The 25002-nt window shown below is 37.2% G+C and overlaps 1 protein-coding gene across 3 annotated transcripts in view; it reads right to left on the reverse strand.

Annotated features, from left to right (window-relative positions):
• The window catches only part of LOC131591816 (transmembrane protein 117-like), a 178653-nt gene that overhangs the window by 91629 nt on the left and 62022 nt on the right, over positions 1-25002 (reverse strand). For all 3 annotated transcript variants that reach the window (XM_058862885.1, XM_058862886.1, XM_058862887.1), the window contains one exon: positions 13816-13915. In XM_058862885.1, the coding sequence (XP_058718868.1) occupies positions 13816-13915 (100 nt within the window). The remainder of the gene's footprint in view (positions 1-13815; positions 13916-25002) is intronic.

The following is a 25002-nucleotide window of genomic DNA, read 5'->3' on the forward strand; positions in this document are numbered from 1 at the left end:
TTAATGCAGTGGAGTGAATACATTTTTCTGTGCTACTACTAAGTTTTAAAATTTATTTTTATTTAAATACAAGCTATTCAAACTGCTCTCCCAAAAATGAACTGATCATTTGCTGCAATTGTATGCCTTATTCTGAAATGCATTATGTTTTTAGCAATTAATTTTATTTAATGAATCAAAATTTCTAATGCCAATCTGAGTTTTCTCTGACAAGTCTGCCCTACATTACCATGTTGCAGTGAATGCTAGTCACCAGCATCTGTGCTTCTTTACTAAGAGCAGGTGTAAAGATGTAGTTCAACCGCACAGAAAGGACTACGTTCACCAAGGCCTACCTCACGCAACTCTGTACAGACAAAAGTTACACCTATGGTTAATTCAGCCTATACTTTCTCCTGTGTGATAAAAGTATAGCCATTAGAACTGGCTAGCAGATTGCTGTGGTCATGACCCTGCTGTATTCCTGCAAATCTCCTAGTTTTAGTTCCTTTTGTATAGTCTAGTGGGGCACTGATTAAAATCTCAGTAAAAGGGATTCAACCTTCTACATGATATTGACCCATTTGACAGAGAGGTCTCTCCCAGGGTGAAGAGGAGCAGGTAGATATCAGAAATTATGCAGGACTGCACAGCAAGGATGGTCCTTGGTGCCAGTGAGAGCTGTGAGCTTGTACACTGTCCTCTCTGAGCATCAGAACAGACTACATCATTGCAACAAGAAATCAGCAAGCATGAGGGGTGTGCAGGACTCACTCCATTGCCCATGATACAAAGAGGAGAGTGAAGCAATTGTGTTAATGCTAAAACATTCAATCAGCACGAATGTTTATTATTGAAGCATAGCCATAGCATTGTACAGTTTGCAAAAACCCCACACAAACAGCCAGTGAAAGACAGTCAGTACCTTTTTTACATCACAGAGGTGTCAAAAAATGAAACACAGAGGATAGAAGTACAATAAATGAATGGATCAATTAAGTCATCATTAATTAAGTGGCCAGAATTTTAATTCCATGTGAAAGAACTGAAGTGTAAAGTGTATTGAGAGGCTGCTCAGTGTAAAAATACTGGGCAAGAGGTTCAGACAAAGACAGAGGGAAATATGAGGAGTTTAAGTTATTGTGTGGTGCACAGAAAGGATGACAGCAGGAAGAGAGACAGGCAGAACCAGAAATAAAAGATATTTGGGAGCCACTCAGAATATCCCAGAATACTGACACACAGAAATAAGACTAGAAAAAGACAATCCTTTTTTAGCATTTACAGTTTGAAATGAATGACAAGCAATGAGTTAAAAAAAAAGAGGGAAAAGCTGATTTCTGAGGTAACAATTAGAGAAAGCATCATTCAATAGTTAGATTTCAAAGCTTTTAATGCAAGCCCCACATTACAGCTAAATTCTCAGTAACTTCCTTATCATCCCTTTTTGTCAAATAACTGGATTTTTGTAATAATTGTTACCAATTCAGATTTCATTTTTGCCATACAAGGGTTTATTCCAGTGAGTGTTAAACAGTTGTCAATAACCCAATAGGGCAGAGCCATGGAATGTTAGAATGGTTTGGAGATCTCGCTACACTGTATTCTCAGCTCTGAATTTCTGTGCATTTCCAAAGGAGAAAGAAGGTGTAGATTTGACCAGACAAGAAGCCAGAGATATAACCTCACAGAGGAATAGTCAGCCAGTGGTGGAATCTCTTCTGAAATCATTCCTAAATATCTGGCTTTGCGCACCATGAGGCTGATTCAGGCCCTTCATGCTACTTCAACTCATTTAATAGTCCTTCATCTGCCAAATAGCATAAGACAACCTTGTAAATAGGTTAAATCAATAAAAATAGTAGGTTAGAAAAGCATGAATAAACTCAGTAGATGATACAGGCCCAGTCTGGCTTTGGTCACACCAATGAGAATACACATGGAAATCACCACAGGACAGGAATTCAGGGGAAATCAATGAGCCAAAGCTTTCTGTATGCACAGATCAACTTAGTCATAAATGTTTGCCCTCAATTGCCTTATAAAGATAAAGGCTGTCTTGTATCAGTAACAACAGAACACAAAAAAGGCTGCCTTTCAGGAACACATACACACATAAATGATTTTATCTATTAATGCTCTATATCCTTTGAAATGAGTCTTAAAATTTAGATAACTTAAATAACATTTCTTCTTAGCAATTTTCCTCACTTCAAGGCAAAATATAAAGTTCTGGAGAATACACTGACATGCTTGTTCTCATTACTGTCCACACAATCCTTAATTTCACACTGCTGTTGCATGTGGATTCTTGCTGGTTTATTTGTGTTATGGTTTAATTTATTCACTGCTGCATGAACCTCTGACTTTATGTGAAGTTCTTTTAATGTTTCATCAGGAAAGTCTTGACACTCTGGAAGTATTCCTTTACCTTCCTTAATTCCCAAGGCATGTTTAACAGTAAACCATTACATGTTTTAACTCTGCTGGTTTGTGGGACAACTTCTGGCATTTCTGTACCCCCTACATAAGTGTCCTGCATTTGCCCAGGACACAAAACCTTAATACCTTGAATGTAAATATCTAAATCTGAGTCGCCTTATAATTCCTTTATTACTAGTGGAGGGAAATAAGTGGGCTTACAGTGTGATTTATTTGCATAGTTTTAGATGTCAAATATACTCCAATGACTTAGCAGGCTTTTTTCTCTTCATTGATTACTAAGACAACCCAGAAAATCACCTCAGAATGAAATATCAAAATCTGTAGCTTTCCACATGTAAATCTTACTAATTCTGAGACCAAACCACTACTTGGTCACACAAATCCTACCTTCATTCTCTGGGTCAGGTGTTGACCCAAGTAAAGCACAGTGTAAAGCCATACAGGTATAAAGCCTGTTCCTCATCTGTCATGGGTATTCTGGAGGTCTATTAGATATAAAAGGAAGTACATGCAAAATATGTCTGCAGTCTGAAAATCATGGTCCTGCCTAACACAAGACTAAGTGCGACAACTTGAGCCGTGCCTTGTGCTAGTGCTGGGCCTTTGCGAGTGATACACCAATGTGATCACACTTTCACGGCTTGTCCTCATTCTGATAATGCCCCTGACAGGTCTCTGTCCATTATGAAGTAGATTATGTTGTCTAATATCTCTACTTAGGTTGTTTCTTTACAATAAAATTGGGGCATAGGGTGGTAAAACTGATTTTGTGTCGTCATGTGATAAAAAATTTAAGCAAAGGACCTCTTCAAGTTAAGAGAAAGGGAACAAGTGCCCTGATTCTCCACACACATTAGTATGAACTTCATCCCTTTGGTACAGTTATACAAGCTACATACAAGTTATAAAAGAAATACAGGATGGAAGAGAAGACAGGCCAGAAATGAGCCCAGAACAAACCATCATAGAAAAAAGCATGTACTCTGGGTTCACACACAGCTGAAGCCAGAGAAAAGGGAAGTACAGTCTAGGACGTTCACCACTTGGAAGTATCTCCAGTGCACTACATTCCATTGCAACTTTCCATAGAAGAAATTATTCAGCACCTTTGCAGAGGCAGATACCTTTTAGAATGCTGCCATCAATGGGATAGAGAAAATAATTTCCCTTAAAGATTTGAGGAGAGCAGGGATGGGATGAAAACAAAACTGAGAGCAGGGTCTTGTCTCAGCTCCATCCCTTTTTTCTTGTCCTTCTTCCTTTGTTTCAGCTCTCTATTGTAAAACAGGGGCATATTAGCATACATATCTCCATGAGTTCCTATAAAGATCAATCCCTAGTGTCTACAAAATGCAAAACCTTTTTTATTACTGCCAGTGTAGGAGGCAGCGATTTCTTTTGTGATTTGGAAAAGCATAGTACTGTAAGAAATTACAAAAATAGCTTTTTAATGGAGGTTTTAAAAGTACTTAGAAAAGTTTAAGTGAAACTCGACAATATCTCTATCCATTAAAAACAGTACTTCAAGTTTCCACTTCAAGTAATGTAAAATAACAAGAAGAGACCAATAAGAGATTAGACTCATCTTACTGAGTGCTTTCTATTAAACAAAGTTTTATAATGAATTTTCATTCAAATCCATTTAAACTTTTTAATATCTCAATTTATAAGAAGCAGTTGTATATTTTAAGTCTGATACAAACAGCAGAATTGCACCCAAGCTGGACTTGGGTTTTGACAGCAAAGAGCTTTTGGAAGCCAACCTATCTGATTTTTTTTCTGTAGAAGCTGGTTTTGAACATACTGAATTTTCATTCTTTCTTGAGCACAGTAACAATTATGAATATCAAAAAAATTACTTTCTGGCTAGAGTATCGTAAGTCTGACAGTTTCTAAGATTTCTCTATACATGCCAGATATAGTTAGTGATTTCACTTACAATTCAGGATTCCTTGATCAATTCAATTCAGGTTTCATAGCAGGCTTGTTAAGAGAAGACTTCTCACATGATATTACAATCCATATATTATGCAGTACTGCACAGGAAAATTAACTCTGTGCAGTATTTACTCAAGCACTTGCTTAATTGCTCTTCTGATATATTGTGGGTTGAGTTGACATATGATAACATGGAATTTTTAAGGTACTGTAGCTGTTGTGAGAATAATTCATTTTTAAGCATGATGCAACACAAAATGAGTAATATTCTGGTAACTCAAGTGTTTATGCCATTACTTTCTGGACATATTTAAGAAACATTTTCTCTACAAAACAGCATCAAAGATAAAGTTTCTCAGCTCAACACCCACCCATCAAAATGATGTCATTTAAGACCAGTAACAGTGTCTTCCTTAATTTACCAGTTTTAATGCTGCTTTTCCTTGTAGAGAAGAATGGACTATGTACAACATTCTCAACATTAATTTAGGCAAGAGTGCTGTGATAAGATTTTTCATAATAAAACATCCTTCTTTTATTTTTTCCCTTTACAGTGTCTAATACTTCATCCCACAGATCCTGAAGGAATTCAGAATTAAAGAAATGTATTGCTGTGTACCACTGCCATCTGCTGCTAATCTCCCCCTGTGGATACAGAAGATCTTACCTCACCATATATTTAATCCAGTAAAGATCTTCATCTGAATGTGCAAGGCCAATCCAATACTCCCTTCATAATACTTTTTAAACCATCTCTTCCCATTTTATCATAAAGCTCGTGATTGCACATCTTAGCCGATATATTGAGGTGACTGTTTCAATTTCCATTTCAGAAAAAAATTATTTTCTTCTCCCAGTCAGTGAAAAAGGTTTTGGCTGCAATCTCATCCAGAACCAGGCTGTTCCAGAGAGGAAGTGTCCATCTTAGAGACTCCAACAGCTTACACATTTGCCATCTGTACTCAAAGATCTTCAGTAAGAACATTTTATTTCTAGAGTCCCACTTCTCCAGCACTTCTGACACCCACTCATTCACACCATTTCTAAGGAGTACATCATGTCAGAATGCAGAATTGCTGCATAGTTACTTTAATTTAGATGCTACTCTGACTTCAGTTTCTAAATACATGTAACCAGGATATACCAAGATCTGCTGTATAAATATCATCAGGAAGCAAATACCATTCCACGTGAAAAAGAGCCAAGGAGAGTATGACAACAAGGAAGAGAAAATAGAGGACCCTCAGTCTCATTTATAATTGTATGGCTGCTTGAAGCTACAATACAAATCAATCAGACAAGATGTGAGTTGCAGGAAGACATATCTTTTCTTTACAGCTTGTCTTTTGACTTCTATGACATTTGGAAAACAGCATTTCTCTTATTAATATTTGCTATGACCCTCCCTGTATTTTTAGACAGGATCCAGACTGCAAGAAAAGTATGTACAAGGTCACAAAAAGATGTGAATGAATTCATAAGCATTAAAATTTAAAAGAAGATAGTTGGGGAAATGTCACACCTATTTGAAAGAACTACTACTAGGTTTACTTGTCATTGGAAGATGTCAGTAGCTGCTTTGGAGAAAAACTAGGAGATATTTTGGGGCCCAGCTTTGGGGTTTGCATCTCTTACTCTTGAGCTCTGAGAGAGAGCTGGCTGTGGCCTTCTTCTAAAAAAATCCTGAGGCTTTTACTGATAGATATACTAAGCATATATTTTAGAGCCCAGAAAATGGTTATCAACAAAGGTAACTGCTGTAACAATGAGTTAAAGGAACTCACTGCCTGGGAAACAGACAGGGATGAAGTAACACCTCTGGCAATGCTTGGTCAAAACTGAAATGACAAAGTAACAGGGGAATACAAAAAAAGATCAAGCTTGAAAAGGCAGATAATTATAATCTAGAGCATATGAACAGATGGCAACACCATCAATCAATGAATAAATAATAGTGCAATCTGACTTGATGGGATGATTGGATGAACTCAGATGACACCAGGCACACTCCACCTTATATAACTAAGTGGCAGTCATGAAGCAGAGCAGGATATGAGCACATTCATGCCCCAGAAAATGGAAAAAACAAAATTAGCAAGTCTCATATGACTGGATATATTTGGACTGCCATTGTGCTGATGAATTTACTTGTGGTTATCATCTGGAGATAGAACTACCAGCTACAGAATGTTTCTGCAAGTGGACTGGCCCTTAAGAAAAGGAATGAAAACCAAAACAAGATACGCAGGTGAACAAAAAGGGCAGCTGGCTTTTGTATGCCTGTCTGAATGGAAAGAAATATATTGCCACTAATAATGTTATTAGTTACATTTCTGTGCAAACCTGGCAAGCGAGTTTAGGAGCAGGTGTCATCCGTTTTGCTCCTTCCAGTTCATGTTTCATAGTTCAATTTCATTTCCACTACTCAAGAACAGCAGAGTTGTTAGCTGTAAAGCACTTCAGATGCTACTGCAAATTCAATTACAGTTTTATATTGTCATTTGATATGCCAGTGGAATAGAAACAATCAAGAAGATTGACACTGATCATAATCTAAATTGTCATGCCCAATTCTTGACAGAGGCATGAGTTAAAAAAGGTGCCAGTCATTCAAGACTCTTGACTCTTCAAACTACCTTGTAATGTGCATCAAAGTGGATTCTTCACTGCTTGCAAATAAACCTATACGCTATTCTTTGCTAAACAGAATTTCCTGGATAGAAGAATTACTTTCCAATAATCATGTAAATTTAAAAGTGAGCATTTTTGGTTATTATTTGAGTCTAAAAGTTAAGTACAAAATCCTGAAAACATTATTTTTAATGATGATGCTATGTTTTCTTTCAACATAGATTTTATACTAGTGTCCTTCCCTGTAGTAAACTTCATTTTTTAGTCACATTATTATTTCATTTTCTACATATTTTCACTGCAATAATTTAGTGTGTCTGTTATTTTCAGCAACATGATAGTATTTCCAGCATCAATGTTGCTCACTTTGTGTGAGCATGCCCTAGCAACACATACACATTTTGAGATTAAATAAAATAAAGAGGTAAATTAATCTAATTTCTGCAGAGTGGTAATGAACCATTCATTACTCTAGGGTGTTGACATAGTTACATCTCAGCAAAAGAGGACAAGGATGATATTCTCTCTTAATGGACACAGGTAAAGCACTTTGAAATCATTGAATAGCTTGCTATCCTACTCTACAAATAAATGTTGTTTGTCATGATCACAGAGGCAACAGACAAAAGCAAATATCTCCAAATACTTCTAAATCTCTTGCCAAGAGATTGAAAGCCATTAAAAATGTTTTAATGGAAATAAGTAAACAAGTAATCTTATCACAAAAATCAATAAAGTACATAAAGCGTATTCGACAGGTACCAGGGATCTACCAGACAATAACATCAAGTGATGGGTTTATTAACATGTAATGCATTGACTTCTTTACTTCACCCTACACTGTACAGTTTATTAGATCATTATGCTTGTAATTTATAAAGAAACACCAGAACAGCATTTACAAAGTCAAAATGAAGTGCCAAGTGAGAATATATTTGGGGCAGTTGAGTACTTCTATCCTAAACTACAGCAATTAGATTGTGTCCCCTGTCTGTACAGCAGGGAATGAAAAGAAAGGTGTTTCTCAGCAAGACTACCAAGAAGAGCTCAGATTCAAACAATTACTTGAGCAGACACATGTCCCCGTGCTCAAAACTATTATTCAACAATTCCATCTAATTATGAAAATATCAAAAACTTCTTAAGAGCCTCCCTGTTCAGCCAAAGAAATCCATAGAATACATAAGATTTCAGGAAAGAGAGGTTATGTATCTATGGTTGATGCTCTCTGAAACATGGAATCCAGGCCAATACTCAGAATATAGGTCTTACCACAAGCAGTGACATTTCTGTCTTTGAGATAACAGCAACAGCTGTGTTCAGGCTCTGCTGAACATTCTGCCATATGCAAAAACATACAAAACAAAATACTCACAGCTTCATTTTTTTTCACCTGCAAAATTATGCCTGGGTTGTAAGACAAAGAGTTGTGGAGGAAAAATGACAGAGAAAAGTAATGATGAGGAAAGATGAACAAGAGGAAATAAACTCACTGTCTTTCACTGATAAGGCAGATGAAGATGGCTCCATACTCTTTCACACATTCACAGCTCCAGAGCTGTGACTTTGTCTTTCCTGCAAACAGCACTTTCAGGGCCAGCCAACATTGTTAGAATACCTCTTTAATGTCAGAGAGAATATCTGAGGCTGCAGGAGTGCTAAGTGGCTGGCTCTGTAAACAACAGGAATGGAGATATTTCAGAACAGAATTACTGAATGAGGTCAACAAAACTCATGGATAAAGGAGATGTGTTTTAAATAGGCAAAGCTGAATTTTCTAGTAAGCTTTTGAAAAATTCCTTGTCACAGGCTTCTATGGAAACTCAACACTCAGAGCTTTAGGGAAGGTCTTTATGTTGATAAATAACTGATTAAAAGACAGGGAACAGAAGGTAAGTAGGTTAGCCAGACAGCACTAGCAATGGAGGGAGGTCATTAGTAGAGTTCCACAGGGATTTTTGCAGGGGATGCAGTTATTCATCATATTCCTAAGCAACCTGGGAAAATGGATGAGCAGTGAGGTGAGAAAGCTTTATAATGATATTAACTTATGCACAGTAAAAAGGATGATGGCTTGCTGGATGTGAAGAATTAGGAAAGGTGCTTATGGAAGAGAGTCCCTAGGAAATAAAATGGCAGATGAAATTCTTCATAGTTGAATGCAAAGTGGTGCAGAAAGAGCAAAAAATATTCCAAGATCAAGAGGCATTATATACACAAAATTGCATGCATTCCAAGAGAGCATTAGAGAACCCTACCACATACTACTGGCTTGTTCTTACTCTCCTGGTAGGCTTCTACTTATAGCCACAGTTTGAGGTAGGATACTAGTCTGGGTGGATTTTTGGTCTGACCAGGCTTTTTTTACAGAGGTAGCCTGAGATCTAATATGGCTCACGTGACAGAAAAATATTCTGGTTTAGAACTCTACAGATTTACTGTGTCTGTGCATGGAAGCAACCATTAACTTAAACCTGTCAACTATTGATGTGCACAGCATCAAGAATCCTGAGGAAGGTTTCAGCCCTTTAGAATATTCTTTACCAACCAGCCACAGGCCCCTCTACTGGTTAGACTGGTACTGCCCAGGTAGGACATGTTAATCATGAAAAATGGGAAAATACAGAAAGTTTCTTCACCAGAGGATGAAGACAAAAATATTTAACAGAGGAATGTGGAAAAAAAAAAAAAAAACCCACGGACAAAATCTATTTCTTTCACAATTAGCAAAGCCAGAACACAAAATAGTGTGAGGTTTTCCCCTGGAATGATAAGGCTGAAAAACTGGAGCTTTTACAGCTAATGCTGAAAATCTCAGAGAACAGAAAATCCTTCTCACATAAGATCAGATAATGAAGTGACTCTTTTTCCCTAAAAGACATCACAGAAGCTCAGGCAACTTGTGGGAGTCATTATCCAGTTCCACTAATGAGGAAAGGGAGGTGTAGATTCACTACTCACTACTAAACTTGTGAAATCCCAATACTATGTATGACTGCAAGAAGTCTTAGGCAGGAGGTCTCTACCTCCATATCCATCCATCCATCCAAGTGGATACGGTGTGTCTTGGTCAGTGCTGGATCAGCAGAACTATAGTGATCCCGCACTCTGCCGTCCAGACTATGCTGGAAGCACTACTTCCTAACTTCCTACTAATTCATCTGATAAGATGATGAAAGAGAAATAGTCCCAGAAGTCTTCATTGTCCCACACAAGGGAGAAGTCAAACTGAAATCAAGCAAAGGTGTCAAAAAGAACAGTCAGGAATTGCTACAATGATTCAGTTCACACTCATTGTGTCAAGTACTGTGCTAAAGCACAGTGATGAGAAAATTCCTGGCTTCTCTTTTTAAAAAGAATGTACTGGTACATATGCAGTAAACATTAGTTTGATGAATAATATACTAAACCACCCCTAGAGTTTATAATTGTTTCTGATAACAGGAGCAGGCAGAGTCTGCTGCTCAGTGATCTCTCATGTTTCCAGTTCTCTCTTGCAACTAACAGGGGAAAAGAGAATCTCAACCAAAATTACCATTCAGAAAGAAAGTAAATAGGAACAACATCTCTTGTTCAGCCTGGATTCATAGAGATCAGTACCAGACACTGGCTGAAGACAACTACTTCAGCTTCTGATAATCCTAGCAAGCAACATCCAAGAAAGATACAACAAACTTCTAAACTTCTACTGTTTAGACTCTTACACACATACATAGGATTTGTAGGCAGCAATGTGTCTAATGCAAATGGCAATGGCAGCTGGTAAGCAAAGCTCTCCACGTGCTAAGAGTATAGTTCACAGCTCAGGGCCAATCTTTGTAGAGTCCAAAAAGTCATCACTAAAAGGGAACAGTTTTGACAGTCTGAAAGGCAACACTACTCTGTGTCACTCTTCAGTGCCACCCACTCGTGTAGCTGTCCTCCGAGCATTCCTCACCCCACGTGCTCAGGACTGTCCCACACAGAAACACATCTGCAGCAGGTTGCTCGTCTTCACAGAGAGGCCACTGTAATCATCAGAGATTCTGCCCTTGAATCAGCTCCTTCCTCAGACTGCTTGCACTCTCCCAGAATTAACCATAATTGCTAGTTTATGTGCTTGTCTGGGTGGAATCCAGTCTTTCTTCCAAGGTGTCCTACTGTGCAAAAATCTGTAGTGTCTGCCTCAAAAGCATTCTCCATGAGAACAATACACTTTTTACAGGAGCAGGAGGGCATATCAAAGCAGGTACAAGATTGCAAGATATACTTGCATGGCTTCAAAAAGGGAAAAGTGCAGAGAGACAGTCGGTGTACTGAACCCATTCCCTTCTTCACAGACTTCAGAATATCTAACACTTACTACAGATTTCAGCAAATATGTTTATTAGTAGCAGAAGCTCCTGTCCAGAGGTACAAAGGAGAAGGTTCTGTGCACCCATAGCATGGCCTCATTCTCATTACACATAGTGGAAATAATATTGCTGATTTTATTAGAAATTGTGTCAGATCCTGTCACCAAACTAGTCAGTGAGCTAGGAAGTGTTGAGGAGAAAGTCTTACTTCTGCCTTTTCAGTCCAAAACAACAGTGATCCAAAATATATTTTCCCATTTCAATCACTTTCCTCATTTAATAAGGCACTGCTCAGTGTCCTGAAGTAATAGTATTGTTTATTGATTACTCATTTTTAAAAGGGAATTCCATCTGTTTTATTTCTGCTTATTCCCAAAGCTTCCAATCAAACAGGGAATAAGATCCTAATTCTGGTATGGTTCCCAGTGAAGTGAAGGTTACATCTTCATTTTTATCTTCTGCTTTGGAGTCCATGGATGGATAGTTTCTTTAAAAAAACTTCTTAAACATTAGAAAATATCAACACTTCTGTGAATGGGAAGATGTGCAAAGGTTCCTTTACATGTTTGTTTTTTCTTTTCTGTTTCAAAATAGGATGGGGAAACTTCACAAAATATAATACCACAGAAGACTCAGATCACTTTGACATCAATTCCATGCTGGGTTTTATAAGCAGAAGGTCAAGCAAATTTAAATATAAATAGCACAGTCATTTCTGTTCATATAGAATAAGATGGATGACTTAAGTTAGACTCCGTGGGAGGTGATTTGCTCCAATGTACATGCCCATGCACCAGCATACACATCCAATCTCCTTTTTTACTAATACAGGTAGGGACCTGAAATTGTAGTTTTGTTTGATGCTCCCAGGATTAGCTGCCCTTGAACACTGTCATTTCCATTGCTTGGTTGATATACTTCACCTAGAGATTTGCATTGCAGAAGTAATATCACTATTCTCTTTCGCTCTGAAGTTCTAAATATGAATCACTACACCTCTTAGTTCTCCTCATGCAATCAAAGCATTTCCTAAAACACACTGACCCACCAATCCCATGTTATCTACTCTTCCTGAAAGCTAATAGAACCCGACTAATTTAAACAGTCTCCTCTTATCAAACCACCTCTGTAGTTTCTCCCAGTCTCTCTCCCATTCTTCAGTGATAATCCCATCTGCCACTGGACTCTGCTGTGGCACAATCCAATTGTGACTCTACTACTGAAGAGACCTGAGAGGGTTTTGAGTACCCAGAAAATAATCAGCATTCTCATGCTTTTTCAATCAGTCATGTCCATGCTTTATACAGTGTTGCACATAACAGGTTGGTTTTTTTATGGAAACAAAAAAAGAGGGCCTGGAAAAAACCCACATTACCTAATGTAATACAACTTGTCTTTAATCTCTCACTGGAGCCCTAAGCCACATATGTATGATGTACATGATCTCAATTCAGCTTAGCTCATGCATCATCTCTTCTTTAGTGGAATAAAAATGTGAAAGCCCATGAGAAAAAAGCAAGCTAAAGGTATTCAGAAGTACCCATTAATTTTATTACCAATTCAGAAGAAGTCCACATTAATTGTCAACATTGGCCATGGCACCAATTCTGTGATGTTCTCTTTGTAAAGCATATACAAATTATTTTGTCTGTACTTGCTTTTCATGGCCACCATTTCACAGAGTACATTATGTCTTGGACTAACCACAGACACATAGTGAACAACATCCTGAAAAAATCCTTGATGCTTTTTTTTCCCCCATCTGTCTGTTGTACAGCATGTTCCAAATATGGAGGGTAGAAGACATTGTTAAAATACAATTGCTAAAAATCTTACCTACACTAATCTTAAAAATCTAACCTTAAAAAATAATTAAATTCACTTTTTATCACTTTCTGTTTAAAAAAAGGCTTTTTCTGAACAATTAAAATGTGCAGATGCTTAATTTTGTTCCCAAAAATTAGTTTGTTCCCAAAAGTTACTTGTCATATTCTGGTTCTCTTTCACTAAGCTGATCTTTGCCTTGCACATATTTCAGAAGAAAGCCTTTGTAACCTTCAAATCCTGCCATGTAATTGGCTTGCTTTCCTTCTCTCATTCCATTGTTCTTTATCATGTCTTTCACTTTAATTTTTCTTCACTTTCTAATTCTTCTCATCAGACTTTAGCTGCTACTCACTGTTTCACGGGGTAACAAGTTGTGGTGCTACTTCATAGCAAAGAAGAGCCACCCTGCAGCAGTCAATGGCAAAACTCCCAGCCACAAAAAAAAAAAAAAAAAAAAAAAAAAAAATAAAAAAATCACCCTGATACATTTTAACTGAAACTGTCCTGCACTGTCAATTAATACCTTGTCATTATGCATTTGTTAACTTTTTACTTTTCTGGGTTGAAACACTTAGAGAAACTGAGTTTTCTCTCTTCTCCTCTTTCCCTTGAAAGCAACAAACATATTCCTTTCCTTTTAAAATGTAATTATGTTTCTTACCATCCACGCTGTGACAAAATCTCCCATCCAAGTCCCAACTGCAGCTACCTTCATAAAATTTTCATTTCTGATGCCCATGAAGTCTGTTATAATATATGCACTGTGGAAACAAGAACACAAACATAAGATACACACATTTGCTCAATTTAGTTGCAAAGAAGTTGCATTAGTGACAAAATTTATGATTATCTGTGAAAGATTTCCCATTGCTAACATAATAATTTTTCTTCTAAATCTGAGTCTTGACACAGAACTGAACCCATATGGATTGATTCCAATTAGAAATGCAATGTGAGTGATTTTGAAGTCCATGTCTCTTTTGAAGGTGTTAAAATAACAGTTGGCAAAGACTTTAAGATTATGTAAAGCTTCTGGAAGTAGAAAATGTTTTATGCTTTTTATCTTTTTCCTTTATACAAAGAGAATTGCAACGTTCTTCAAATTGGTGACTTTGCAAAATCTTCATGAAGAAAAATAAAAATAAAAATCTTTAAAAAGATAATTGAGCTGTTTGACTTTTCACTCTATCTAGTTATACAACCACATTTTTAACACATCAGTGCAAGCAAGTTTTGCAAAATTTTAGTGAGATGTTATTGTTTCTAGATTTATGCAATTTATTTTCACAGATATATTTTACTTAAATCCAAAGGAAGCATTTCCATTCTGCTTAAATAATGCAACAGATAGGATTTACAACCTCACTTGGTAATTTGACTTCAAGTTCACCAAGATGCTATAAGAAGAATTAAGAAGGTAAAGTTATTTGTTCCAAATTAAAATCTTTCTGAAAAAAACATACATTTTAATATACAGTTATCCTTTTCTAAAAGACTTTTATAGTGGACCACAAGAGGCAAATCTCCTCAAGGGCTAATAATGATGATAATGAACATGAATGGCAACTGTATTTTAACTTTACAGGTGATAGCTTTGTTTTCAAGACACTTGTAAACATTTCTTATGTAAAGTTATGCCTATTTAAGAGTGTGCATAAATGACACAGTTACATGTAAAAGTATCCCTGAACACTGTGCTATCTATTGTCAAATCTTACAATTATTACATATCAAATATTGCAATGTCTAGGAGCTATACAGACCATATCTCTGCAACTGGATCAGTGCAAAATGATTCCACTCACTGGGCCAGTTCTGTTAAAATCTAAATATCTGATCAAGATAGAAGGTCTTGCTAGCACAAATCCACTCACAGTATGGTATAATTTCTTAGAGACAATTTAATATGTTGTAGAGAAGAAATATTATCATCAATGAATAGTTTCATGACACATGAGAAATGTCCTGCTCTAACAGCCTTTTTCATTATATACGTTATGACCTTTCAGTGGGTACGTCACTAAAAAAAATGCCATCTGTTTATTTTTCCTGCTGAACAGCACATACATGATGGCTCTGATTTTCTGCTGAAAAAAACCAAAAAAAATCCCCAACTATTTTCAATAACATTGCATGTAGTTAAAAGATCATCAATATCCTAAATTCACCATGTTATAAATAAGGATGCAAGAACCCAAGAACAGGAACATCAGGTCAGCCTAAAGTCTCCCTATTTCAATGCTCCATCTCCAAGAGAGGGCAACAGCAGAAACAAAGGAAGACTGAAAACAGGCAAGCACAATCCTCCTAGAGATATTCTCCCAGATGCTTTAGACCTGGAAAATATTTGGAATTCCCTTTTTTCCTGCATCTTGGGCATGCTATTCTTGTAGCATCTGTGAAGGCAGAAAATAATCTAGTCTGCATTGCTTAAGAAGGTGTTTTATACACAAAGAAGGCAGGGCAATAAGTGTCGTGTGTAAGGAATGGCCCTCAAATGCAAAGCACGTCTTAGTCTTTTCCATCAGTGGGAGACACACACAAAACCCCAGGCTTTTCTCATATGCACCACACATTCTCATATGCATTACACATGATTACAGGTGTACAATAAGCAAACACTTGTATAACACCCCCAGAAAACGAGCCACTTGCATGACTCCTGTAGCCCTGGCATACAGAGCAGGGCTGCCTCAGACACCCTGGCAGGCTGCTGGACACAAGGAGGGTTAACCAAAAAGGCTGAGAGGTCATTGATCCCTGAGTATTACCTACCCATATTCATTCATAGAAGAGAAATCAACCCAGACATAAGCGGTTCTTCTTAATGGAAATTGAAATGCTCAGTGTAAACATTTGTTTTTATGAACGTTAGAAGTATCAGAAGGCTTAGCATAAGGTTGAATGAGCTGGATACAATACTTAAATACAGAGAAAGGCCTTGAAAGCATCACATCTTCCCAACAGTTCCTTCTTGTCATTTCAAACATGAAAACATCAAAGAAGCCAAGTATAAATTGTGCATTCCAGTCTACAGGTAATTAATGCCTGAATTAAATATGCAAATTGGCAAACCTTCAGTTAGTGTCAAAATAGTATATTATAAAGAAACTGTTAGGACTATAATCTGTGCATGTTTTAAGTGCACTAACTGATTAAAATAAAGCTACAACTTTTTATGAACAGGAGGACTATTTTTAGCATTGTCATCTTATTAGGAATTGTAATGAAATACATTAGTATTTCATTAACTGTTAGCATTACACCCGGTGTGTTTTATGCTCTCTGCAGTATTATTTTTCTTTCAAAACACAAAGAGAAATTGACTATTTTAAAGTAGGGATCTGGGGCTGCTAAAAATTAATTTTAAAAAACAACAAAAAAAGAAACCTAACCCTCCAGTTTTCATTTTCAGGTTTTAGTTTATATAGAAATAGGAACACTTGCCATTTTCAAAAAAGACATGCTTTCCTGATGATACTAGCAGGATATATATTATAACTGTACCAAAAGTAAAATTAATTATGTTGGGGAAAATCCTCACATTTTTCTAGCTTTAGCTAGTGATTACAGTATTTTTCTTTAATTGTTTAGTCTTCTTTGTTACCGCTGAAGATGAATAGATCACATGGACACAGGTAGAGGTGTGGTGAAAGAAAGAGCGAGGTTTATTTTTCTCTCCAGGATATATAGGCTCCTGACCACAGCCGGGGATTGGGTGGTCAGGATAACACTTTCTCACTGCACTGGCCATGAGAGATGTCCATCACAAGACGTGTAACAGAAAGAATGTACACATATCTATGTTTACAGTTACTGTCCTGGGAAAGTCTTTAGAAAACTATGTTAGCAAGCTCAGAAGCTGAGTTATCAGGGCGACATTCTTCCTTGCTAGGACCCATGTCTGCACCTTGCAGGAGGACTAAGGTCTGCTGGCTTCCAGTTAACTGTCATGGTCAGCTAGCTTTTCTCTAGCTTGTCAAAAGGCAACTGTTTGCTCTGCTATATGTGTATTCTGCAGCAAGGCACAAGCAAATTGCATGAGCAGCACAATCTAAGTGAAGTTACACTTCACTTCTACACTGAGTGAAGAAACACAGCAGTTAAAGCCCAGAGTGAAAAAGCTCTTCTGAAATAGACAGGATAAGTGTAAATAATTAAAGGCCGAGAAGCCAATACTTATGAATATTATAGATAAAGGACAAATTTGTGGCTGGGATTTGGGAGCCTTTAACAGTAAGCTGCAGCTCCAGGGAAACTGCTCTTAGCAGGCCAAAGTCTAAGGAAGGTAGGCCAACATTTTAACAGAACAGGACAAAAGAGAGGAATTGAAGGACAAAGGAGATTAGACAAACACAGTTCTAAAACAGATAAAAAAAATAAAAATCATAAGTAACTGTCTATATCCATGTTGACACAAAAGGTATGTTAATAAACATGAGTCAGCAAAAAGACATATGAGCCCAGTGTATTTGAACAGTTTCTGGAGCTGGCAGCAGTGTGCACAGAATGGATAAAGAGGGAGACAACCACACTAGCCCAGAGACTTTGTTCAAAGGAATGTATCAGAGCATCTTTTCAAAGAAGGGTGACACTACCAAAATGACAGACTGAAAGCAAATAGAAGGTTTTAAATTTTACATTGGATAAAGATGCACAAGTCACTGTCATGCTACTGACACTGTTCCAAGAACTGGAAAAACGTCATGACTGAGACTCAGTGCTGAGACTGTGTTTTCTTGACCATCACAGGGCCTAAGAATGGGCTATAGCTTAAATAGAGACACTTCAATGTAAGCGTAAACTAGGAAGTCAAACTCTCTGCGGAGCTTGGTAAGACTGGGTCAAGGATTTACTTGCCTTACATTTCTTCTTGATTGCAAGCATGTAAAAAAAACATGTTCACATACTAAAAGGCATTGTTAAACTTATGTGACTAAGTGATTCCCAGTAATGTGGCATAACTTGATCTCAGATGATAATCCAAAGAGCTCTGCATCTCTTGTGAGGCCTGTGACATAACTGACAACCCAGACACATCTGAACTGAACCCTCGGCGTCCAGGGACAGCAATGAGAGCATAGATACTTTGGGGAAGTTTTAGTTGCCTTTTAAAACAACTTTAGCAACCTTGATGCATCTTAACTAAGCTTCAGCTGGTTCTTTATGAGCTCTAGAGTACTGAGAGCACTGGGCTGGCACACAGCACACAGTGCATGCTCTGTAAAGAGCCAACAAGAACTGCACCCACAGAGAATGGTAACTTAAAGCTCTTTAAAAAAGAGTGGAGGACTAGATATCTTTTATGTTGAGTAACAAAAAGTCTGTACACGTTCTGCAGTTCAATATGCACTTTTCTGAGGTGGTTGTATTATTTGGCCTTACCCCTAAGTAGCTGATTATCTATATGGAACTCATCTTCCTTGGTGCATATGACAAAGCGAAATGCTTTGATATTGGCAGACAAGTGAAAGCACAGGGTTCACACAGGCTGCAAAGAAGTCTGTGTTCAGATGTGGTACCAGAAGCTTCCATTACTCTCAATTTAGAAGAGTCAGAGAGCATCAGAATAACTGTAAACATGCATAAGAGATTGCAGATACAGCTCCTGATCTGTATTTGTCACTCTAAAATGACAGAATGGCAAATGAGACACTTGGTAGCACTTCACTCGGCTCAAAAGCTATTCTTCCAATGTTAGGAATTGAAGTCAGAGCCACAGGGAGCTGGAAGGTGCCCAGAGACAGCAAGCCCTGCTGTCTTATAAACTGGCACATCATAATGAAGATGGCATAATGCATAGCTACCAGCAAACAGCACAGAGAGCACAACAGCTATTCATCCAGTCCCTAGCCATCCCCAGTGCATGCTTTAGACATATAGATGAAACTTCTTCTGTGACACCAGAACAGAGAGAATTAAGAGGCACTGAACCAGGGATTTTGCTTGACAAGACATCAAAGAGGTAACAGCCACAAGAGGATCAGCAGGCTAATCTCCAAGACACAAAAATCTGAGAAGCAAAACCAGCTTGGCTATAGTGAGGCGGATCAATGGCACAGTGCAGAGCACCTGAGACTGACAGACCCATTCTGTAACTGAGCATCACTGCTTGGTAACCTATTTATACATGCTTTTTTTGAAATCAGGCAGCAGAACTGTAATTCTGAAAACCTCTGCTCATCAGTCTACAGGCCTGAGGGCTGTGTAACTTACTCTTGGGACTTGGCTTGCAGAGCTCCCAAGCCATTAGAAGTTCTGCTGCTAGGATACACAGGAGCTCCTCGCTGTCCGCAGTTACAAGCCATTTAGTTTCTAGCTTTGCAAGCCTGCCTTTAAAACAAGGCCAATGGGAAAATGCAGCAATTTCAATCTGTCTGTTAATGCAGAAGAGGCACGTAATTAGATGGTAGGATACACACAAGATCCAGTCCCTATTCCAAGGGACACTGGTTTTAATGCCCTTCAAAGTTAGAGAATTGCACCTCACTATTATTCTCAATATGAAAAAATGATGACACAAGAGGACAAGAAATATGTGACTCAGAACTCTGTTAGGTGAGGTGAAACTGAAGCTCTATATTCCATATTTTGTATAAATATCATCCTTCACATGTAAGAAAAATATTCACTTTCCTTCACTTTTAGAATGGATGCCACTGGCCAGTATAGGTGTTTGGATTAGACCACAACTACAGTCCAAATTAAGGTGCCTAAGCAAACTGGGACAGGATATTTTTTTTCTTAATGTAGCTTTTTGTACTGCTAGTTATAGGATTTTCCTGTATAGGATTTTGTGGACCCTATTCAAAAAAAACCAAACATAAAGCACTTGATGTCCAATAGTCTGGACTTCTCCTTAGAGATCAGGTGGTATTCATATAGGTTAACTTTTGCCTAATTATGCTAGTCTTCCTAGGCTGTCTCCACAATCAACAGATTTGACAGCAATTCAAAGCAGGATGTTAATTTAGATTATTTTCTTCTATGGTATAGTGATGTCATACATGAAAATGGCCAACAGCTTACGTCTAAAGGAGCTGCAAAATGTAAATCATACTGGCAGGCCTACTGCCAGAGGCTGTGAGCATCTGCATCTCTACTGGGAAAATCTTAGGGATCTGCAAATTCAAAAGCATTAAGGACCTCCATTATGGGAGAGATGCAGACCCCCGGGAAAACTGGTGAGTGCTGGCACATGCTTCCAGCGAGTTTAAATTACAGGATTTGCTACACCTACATTTTTGTGTGTCTGTCAAATCCTAAATGACAAATAAAATTGGAGACAACATACGAGTAGGGAATTGAACCCAGATCTCTTCCTGCAGATGATCACCTTTCTCTATCAATACGTAAGAGCTCTGATGAAAATGATGTACTAACCCTACAGATTCCAGTACAAAGCACTTATGATGGACAGGATAGTGTGGGGAAAAGCACAAAATGTGCCTGAAGAAAGAATTAAACAAACAGATTTTTCAAATTATTTATGTCCATGAGATATCTTTTACAAATTTTCCAGGATTTTTGCTATTCATGTGCAATGTGTATCATAAATATATATCTATTCTGTTTAGTCAGAAAGAAGAAAAACAAAGGCTGCAGAATGTATTCAGCATTTTCTGCTGCAAATATAGTCTACAGTACTCAGCCAAGGATAGGTTGCAGGAACATTTCTAATTCTACTAAGCTAACAGATGAATGCTCACCCATTCACACATGGCACAGCCTTACCTGACCCCATCTCACACTCACACAAGCTTCTATGCAGCTGCTTATGCTTCCATTTCAACTCTGTGACTGCTGCATAAGTTGTTTTTACTGAAGCAATGACACACAGGGTTGCCTCTTACATGCCAATTTGATACTGCAGGAGATAGTTAAGATATTTTCTTACTGATAAGTGAATTGCTTGTTGAAAATCATTTTAGTGGACTATGAAACACGTTAGGAGAACTGTGAAAAGTTAAGAGAAGCATGCCACTTTTTTAGCATTCCTTTTAATAGGCTAATCAAAATTCTGCAACTAACCTGTAACACTGCACTATGTGCTGGTACACTGAATGACCTATTTGATTCACTCAATTTGCCTATATAATATGGCATCAGAAGTTTTACAGTAAAAAGTGCCAAAATGTGAGATAAAACAGGTGCCCAGAGACACGAATAAGACAAATGGCCTAGGGCACTTGTTAAGTGTTGTAGATATGCTTATCTTAAAATACAGATAATTTGTTTGCTGTGTGGTATTTCAGAATAATTCAGAATATTTCAGATACTAAAATTTGAAAATAACAGATTTGGAAATAGCACTAACATATTTGAAAAGCAACAGAAACTAAAGAATATATCAGGCAATGCATGTATAAAGGTGAAGCTAGTTCAGCAATTTAGAAAAAGAGACACAGTGAAACATTTTCTTTTAAATAAATAAGTAATTCTTTGTTTTTAAACTTGGCAAGAAACTGATAAGAATGGATTTGAGTAATGCAGCACTGGCTGTACTCTTCAGAAAGGGTCATGGCTTGCACACATCCATGCCCATTTTTGACATTTTAATATGGCTGAGAAGGGAAAAGGACAGATATGTAGCAATATTCTCAGAAAGGGAAGTTCCAAGACAAAAAATTATTCACTTAAAAAGAAAAAGAGAACCATTCATGACATAAACAGAGTATAAACACAGTTAAATAAAATAGTATAGCTGGAACTCTATCATTCTAACCAACAGCTTTGACAACTTTTAAAGTTTAGTGAATTTCAGCAAAAGTTTATATTTTCTATCTGTTTCAGCTCTTGGGATGACAGAGACGTTTAAATGCATTATTACAATGAATAAACAAGTAACTGCAGTATTATTGCTATTCAGAAAGGGGAAAGTAGGACAATTTGTAGTTGTTACAAAACACCAGATAGACTCTGCTTGTGAACAGCAGGCCCACTGGGAAAGCAGAAGCAGAAAAATATTTAAGTAAATTTTTAGTAAAATCTTGTATTAGCAGATGATGCAACTTTGCATATTAGTCATTCTTTAACTTACTAAACTTTCCTAAAAATTGGGGGGTTTTATTTTAAAATAATGAAATGCCAGAAAACTACATAAAACATGCTATAAGTTAATGACTTGGAGCAGAGGGAACAAAGAAATGGTGACAGAATCCCTGCTGACAGATACTCAGTGATCATAACTGAAGAGAACTTGAGCTGGATTTGAAAAGAGTTGTAAGCCACATCTTTAAAAGGGATACTACAATCTGATATAGCTACAAACCATCCCTAAATAAGAATCTTCTGAAACGTTTCCTCTGCAAATGGTTTGTTTTAAAATATTATCCAAGTTCTATAGCCTGAAGACACATAGCCAATATTCTGTGGATAAACTAAAATTAATTGGGAAACTGTCATAGGAGTTATTTAATAAATAAAATTATTTAAAAGTACTTACAGGTGCAAACAGAAAAATCTTTTAGGTTGGATGGAGCTTTGAGCAAGCTGGTCTAGTGGGTAGAATCTCTGACCATGACAGGGGAATTGGAACTGGATGATCTGTAAGATTCTTTCCAACCCAAACCTTTCTATGATCAGTGATTCAGTTATGTATGTTTGGCTTTGAATCTGTTTAGGATGGCTGGTGAATATCAGTCCTTCTGCAGTCTATAAAATCAGACAGAGATATAGAAACTAGAGTTGTTAAACAAAAATTATTTACCATGCTCACAGGTACCTTTGAGAAGAAATGGAAGGAAAATGAGGCTTGACAACCCAGGGGCTGGTCTGAGGATTTGGTTGGCTTCCCTCAAAAATGTACTATCAGCAGCAGATTGCAGAGCAGATGGAAAAGAACTAGACTTCAAGCAATGTACAAATTATGAAATTGAGGAGATTGTTTCTTTACTATAACTGTATATAAAGAACAACTGTGTCTGGGGCCAGTCATTTGACAGGAGCTGGCTTGTAATCGCAGCAGAGGGTTTCACATGGAAAACACAGCAAAGAAGACAGCCTGTTCTTCCACTCCTTGGCTGACAAAGCAAACACCTTTGCTGTGACTTCTTAACCATTCAATGGTTGATACCAGTCCAACACTTGACATAACTTTGCTCTGTATTGTACTGACTGCTTTATTTTCTGATCCCTACAAGACTCAGCATTTTAAATAAAATTACCATTGAAGTATAGAGGGAAAAGTGACAGAAGGTTTTTATTGATCTTACTTTCAAATCAAGAGCTCTCTACTGCAGACTGCCCATTTAACAATACAGTCTTCTTTTAATGTCTTGAAAATGAGTTATCAGAAGACAGACATATCAGAACCACACACTGCTCAGATTTTTGCTCTGCCACTATCAGTTGTAATACAACTGTAAGACACACAAATGAAGAAAACACAAAATTTGTGGTCTGAACTTTATTGACAAGAATATTCTCCTAATTCTCCCTAAGGAGTAGCAAATCTTCAAACAATACAGAGAAAGAGATGTATGCACATGCCTTCTTGACACCTGGACACTAAGCTTTGATGCTTTTGGCTACATTTTTAAGGGCAGTTAGTTACAAATAATACTGAGTTTCATCTCAGCTACTTAAAAAATCTCAGTTTCAGGTAGTAATTCTAGGATTCCCTGGAAGAGTCCACTTCTCTAGAGTCAATGGAGAAGAATAAGCACTTTACAGACATAACTAATCTGATTTATCTTAAACATCTGCACTGGGTCTGGCTGAGATGGAGTCAATTTTCTTTAGAGCAACTTGTATGGTGCTGTTGTTTAGATTTGTGACCTAAAGAGTGCTGATAACACACTGATGCTGCCTACCTGTCAGCTTACCTTGTTAACATTCAAGAACACCTCTGAATCAGATGAATCATCTTCTGGGGATTTCAGTTCCATTAAATGTAAAAGTAGTTAGTTAAATGCAAACTCATCTTTACTGGATTCTTAAACTATGAAATATGACCAAATATAGATTTTTATATTTTAAGACTGGCACAGTTCAGATTTCTAGAGTGCAGGTCTAATATTCCTTGTAGGCCTACACATATCCCAAACTGCAACTAAAACCAGTGACTTCAGTTAAAATATGTAGTCTGGAAAATCCATTCTAACTGAAAAAATTACCTTTAAACTTATACATAAGATTGAAAAATACATTTCTAAATCATGTGAAAGATTACATGATAAAATCTTATCAATAAAAAAACCTTTAAAAGAATGAGCAAACTTTCATTAAGATTTTATTAAAATGTTATGTTAAATCTAAAGTTGAAAAGATGACAGCAAGACAGATATAATTAAATAAACTGTGGAGTAAATATCTTTGTCTGATGCTTGCTGTGGAAAACATTGCAAAATGCTACTCTTCAATGATAATTTGGTCCAGAAATAGTTTTATACTGACTGGTAGCTATCATCCACAGGTTACTATCTAAAGCAAATGGGGTCCTTAATGAGGATACTTTGAAATCTTTATCTTGGATGTGCCCAACTTCAGAAACACCATCAATGTATTTTTCAGTATTTCCCAAGTTTATTTATTGATTATATGGGGGATTTTGTAACTAAACTGATATTCTACACTGATGAATGGAAGAAGTAGAAGGTTTCTGAATGGCTTGGCAGAGCAATTCTAAACCCTCCTCTCTGCTCAGGAAAAGCAGTGCAAAAATTCTCCCTGCATTCTGAAACCAGTTGAAGCCATGAGAATGCTTAGAAGCAGATAAGATCAAATACAATTCTTCAGGTAAAACCAAGTATTTTGAACCTCATACAATGATATCTGGTCTTTTAAAGGAGAGGATAGAAAGAGTAAACAGCTCACTTTCAAGCAGCAACGGTCGCACCACTAGGAA

This window comes from Poecile atricapillus, chromosome W (genome assembly GCF_030490865.1).
Source record: "Poecile atricapillus isolate bPoeAtr1 chromosome W, bPoeAtr1.hap1, whole genome shotgun sequence".
Taxonomy (NCBI): Eukaryota; Metazoa; Chordata; class Aves; order Passeriformes; family Paridae; genus Poecile; species Poecile atricapillus.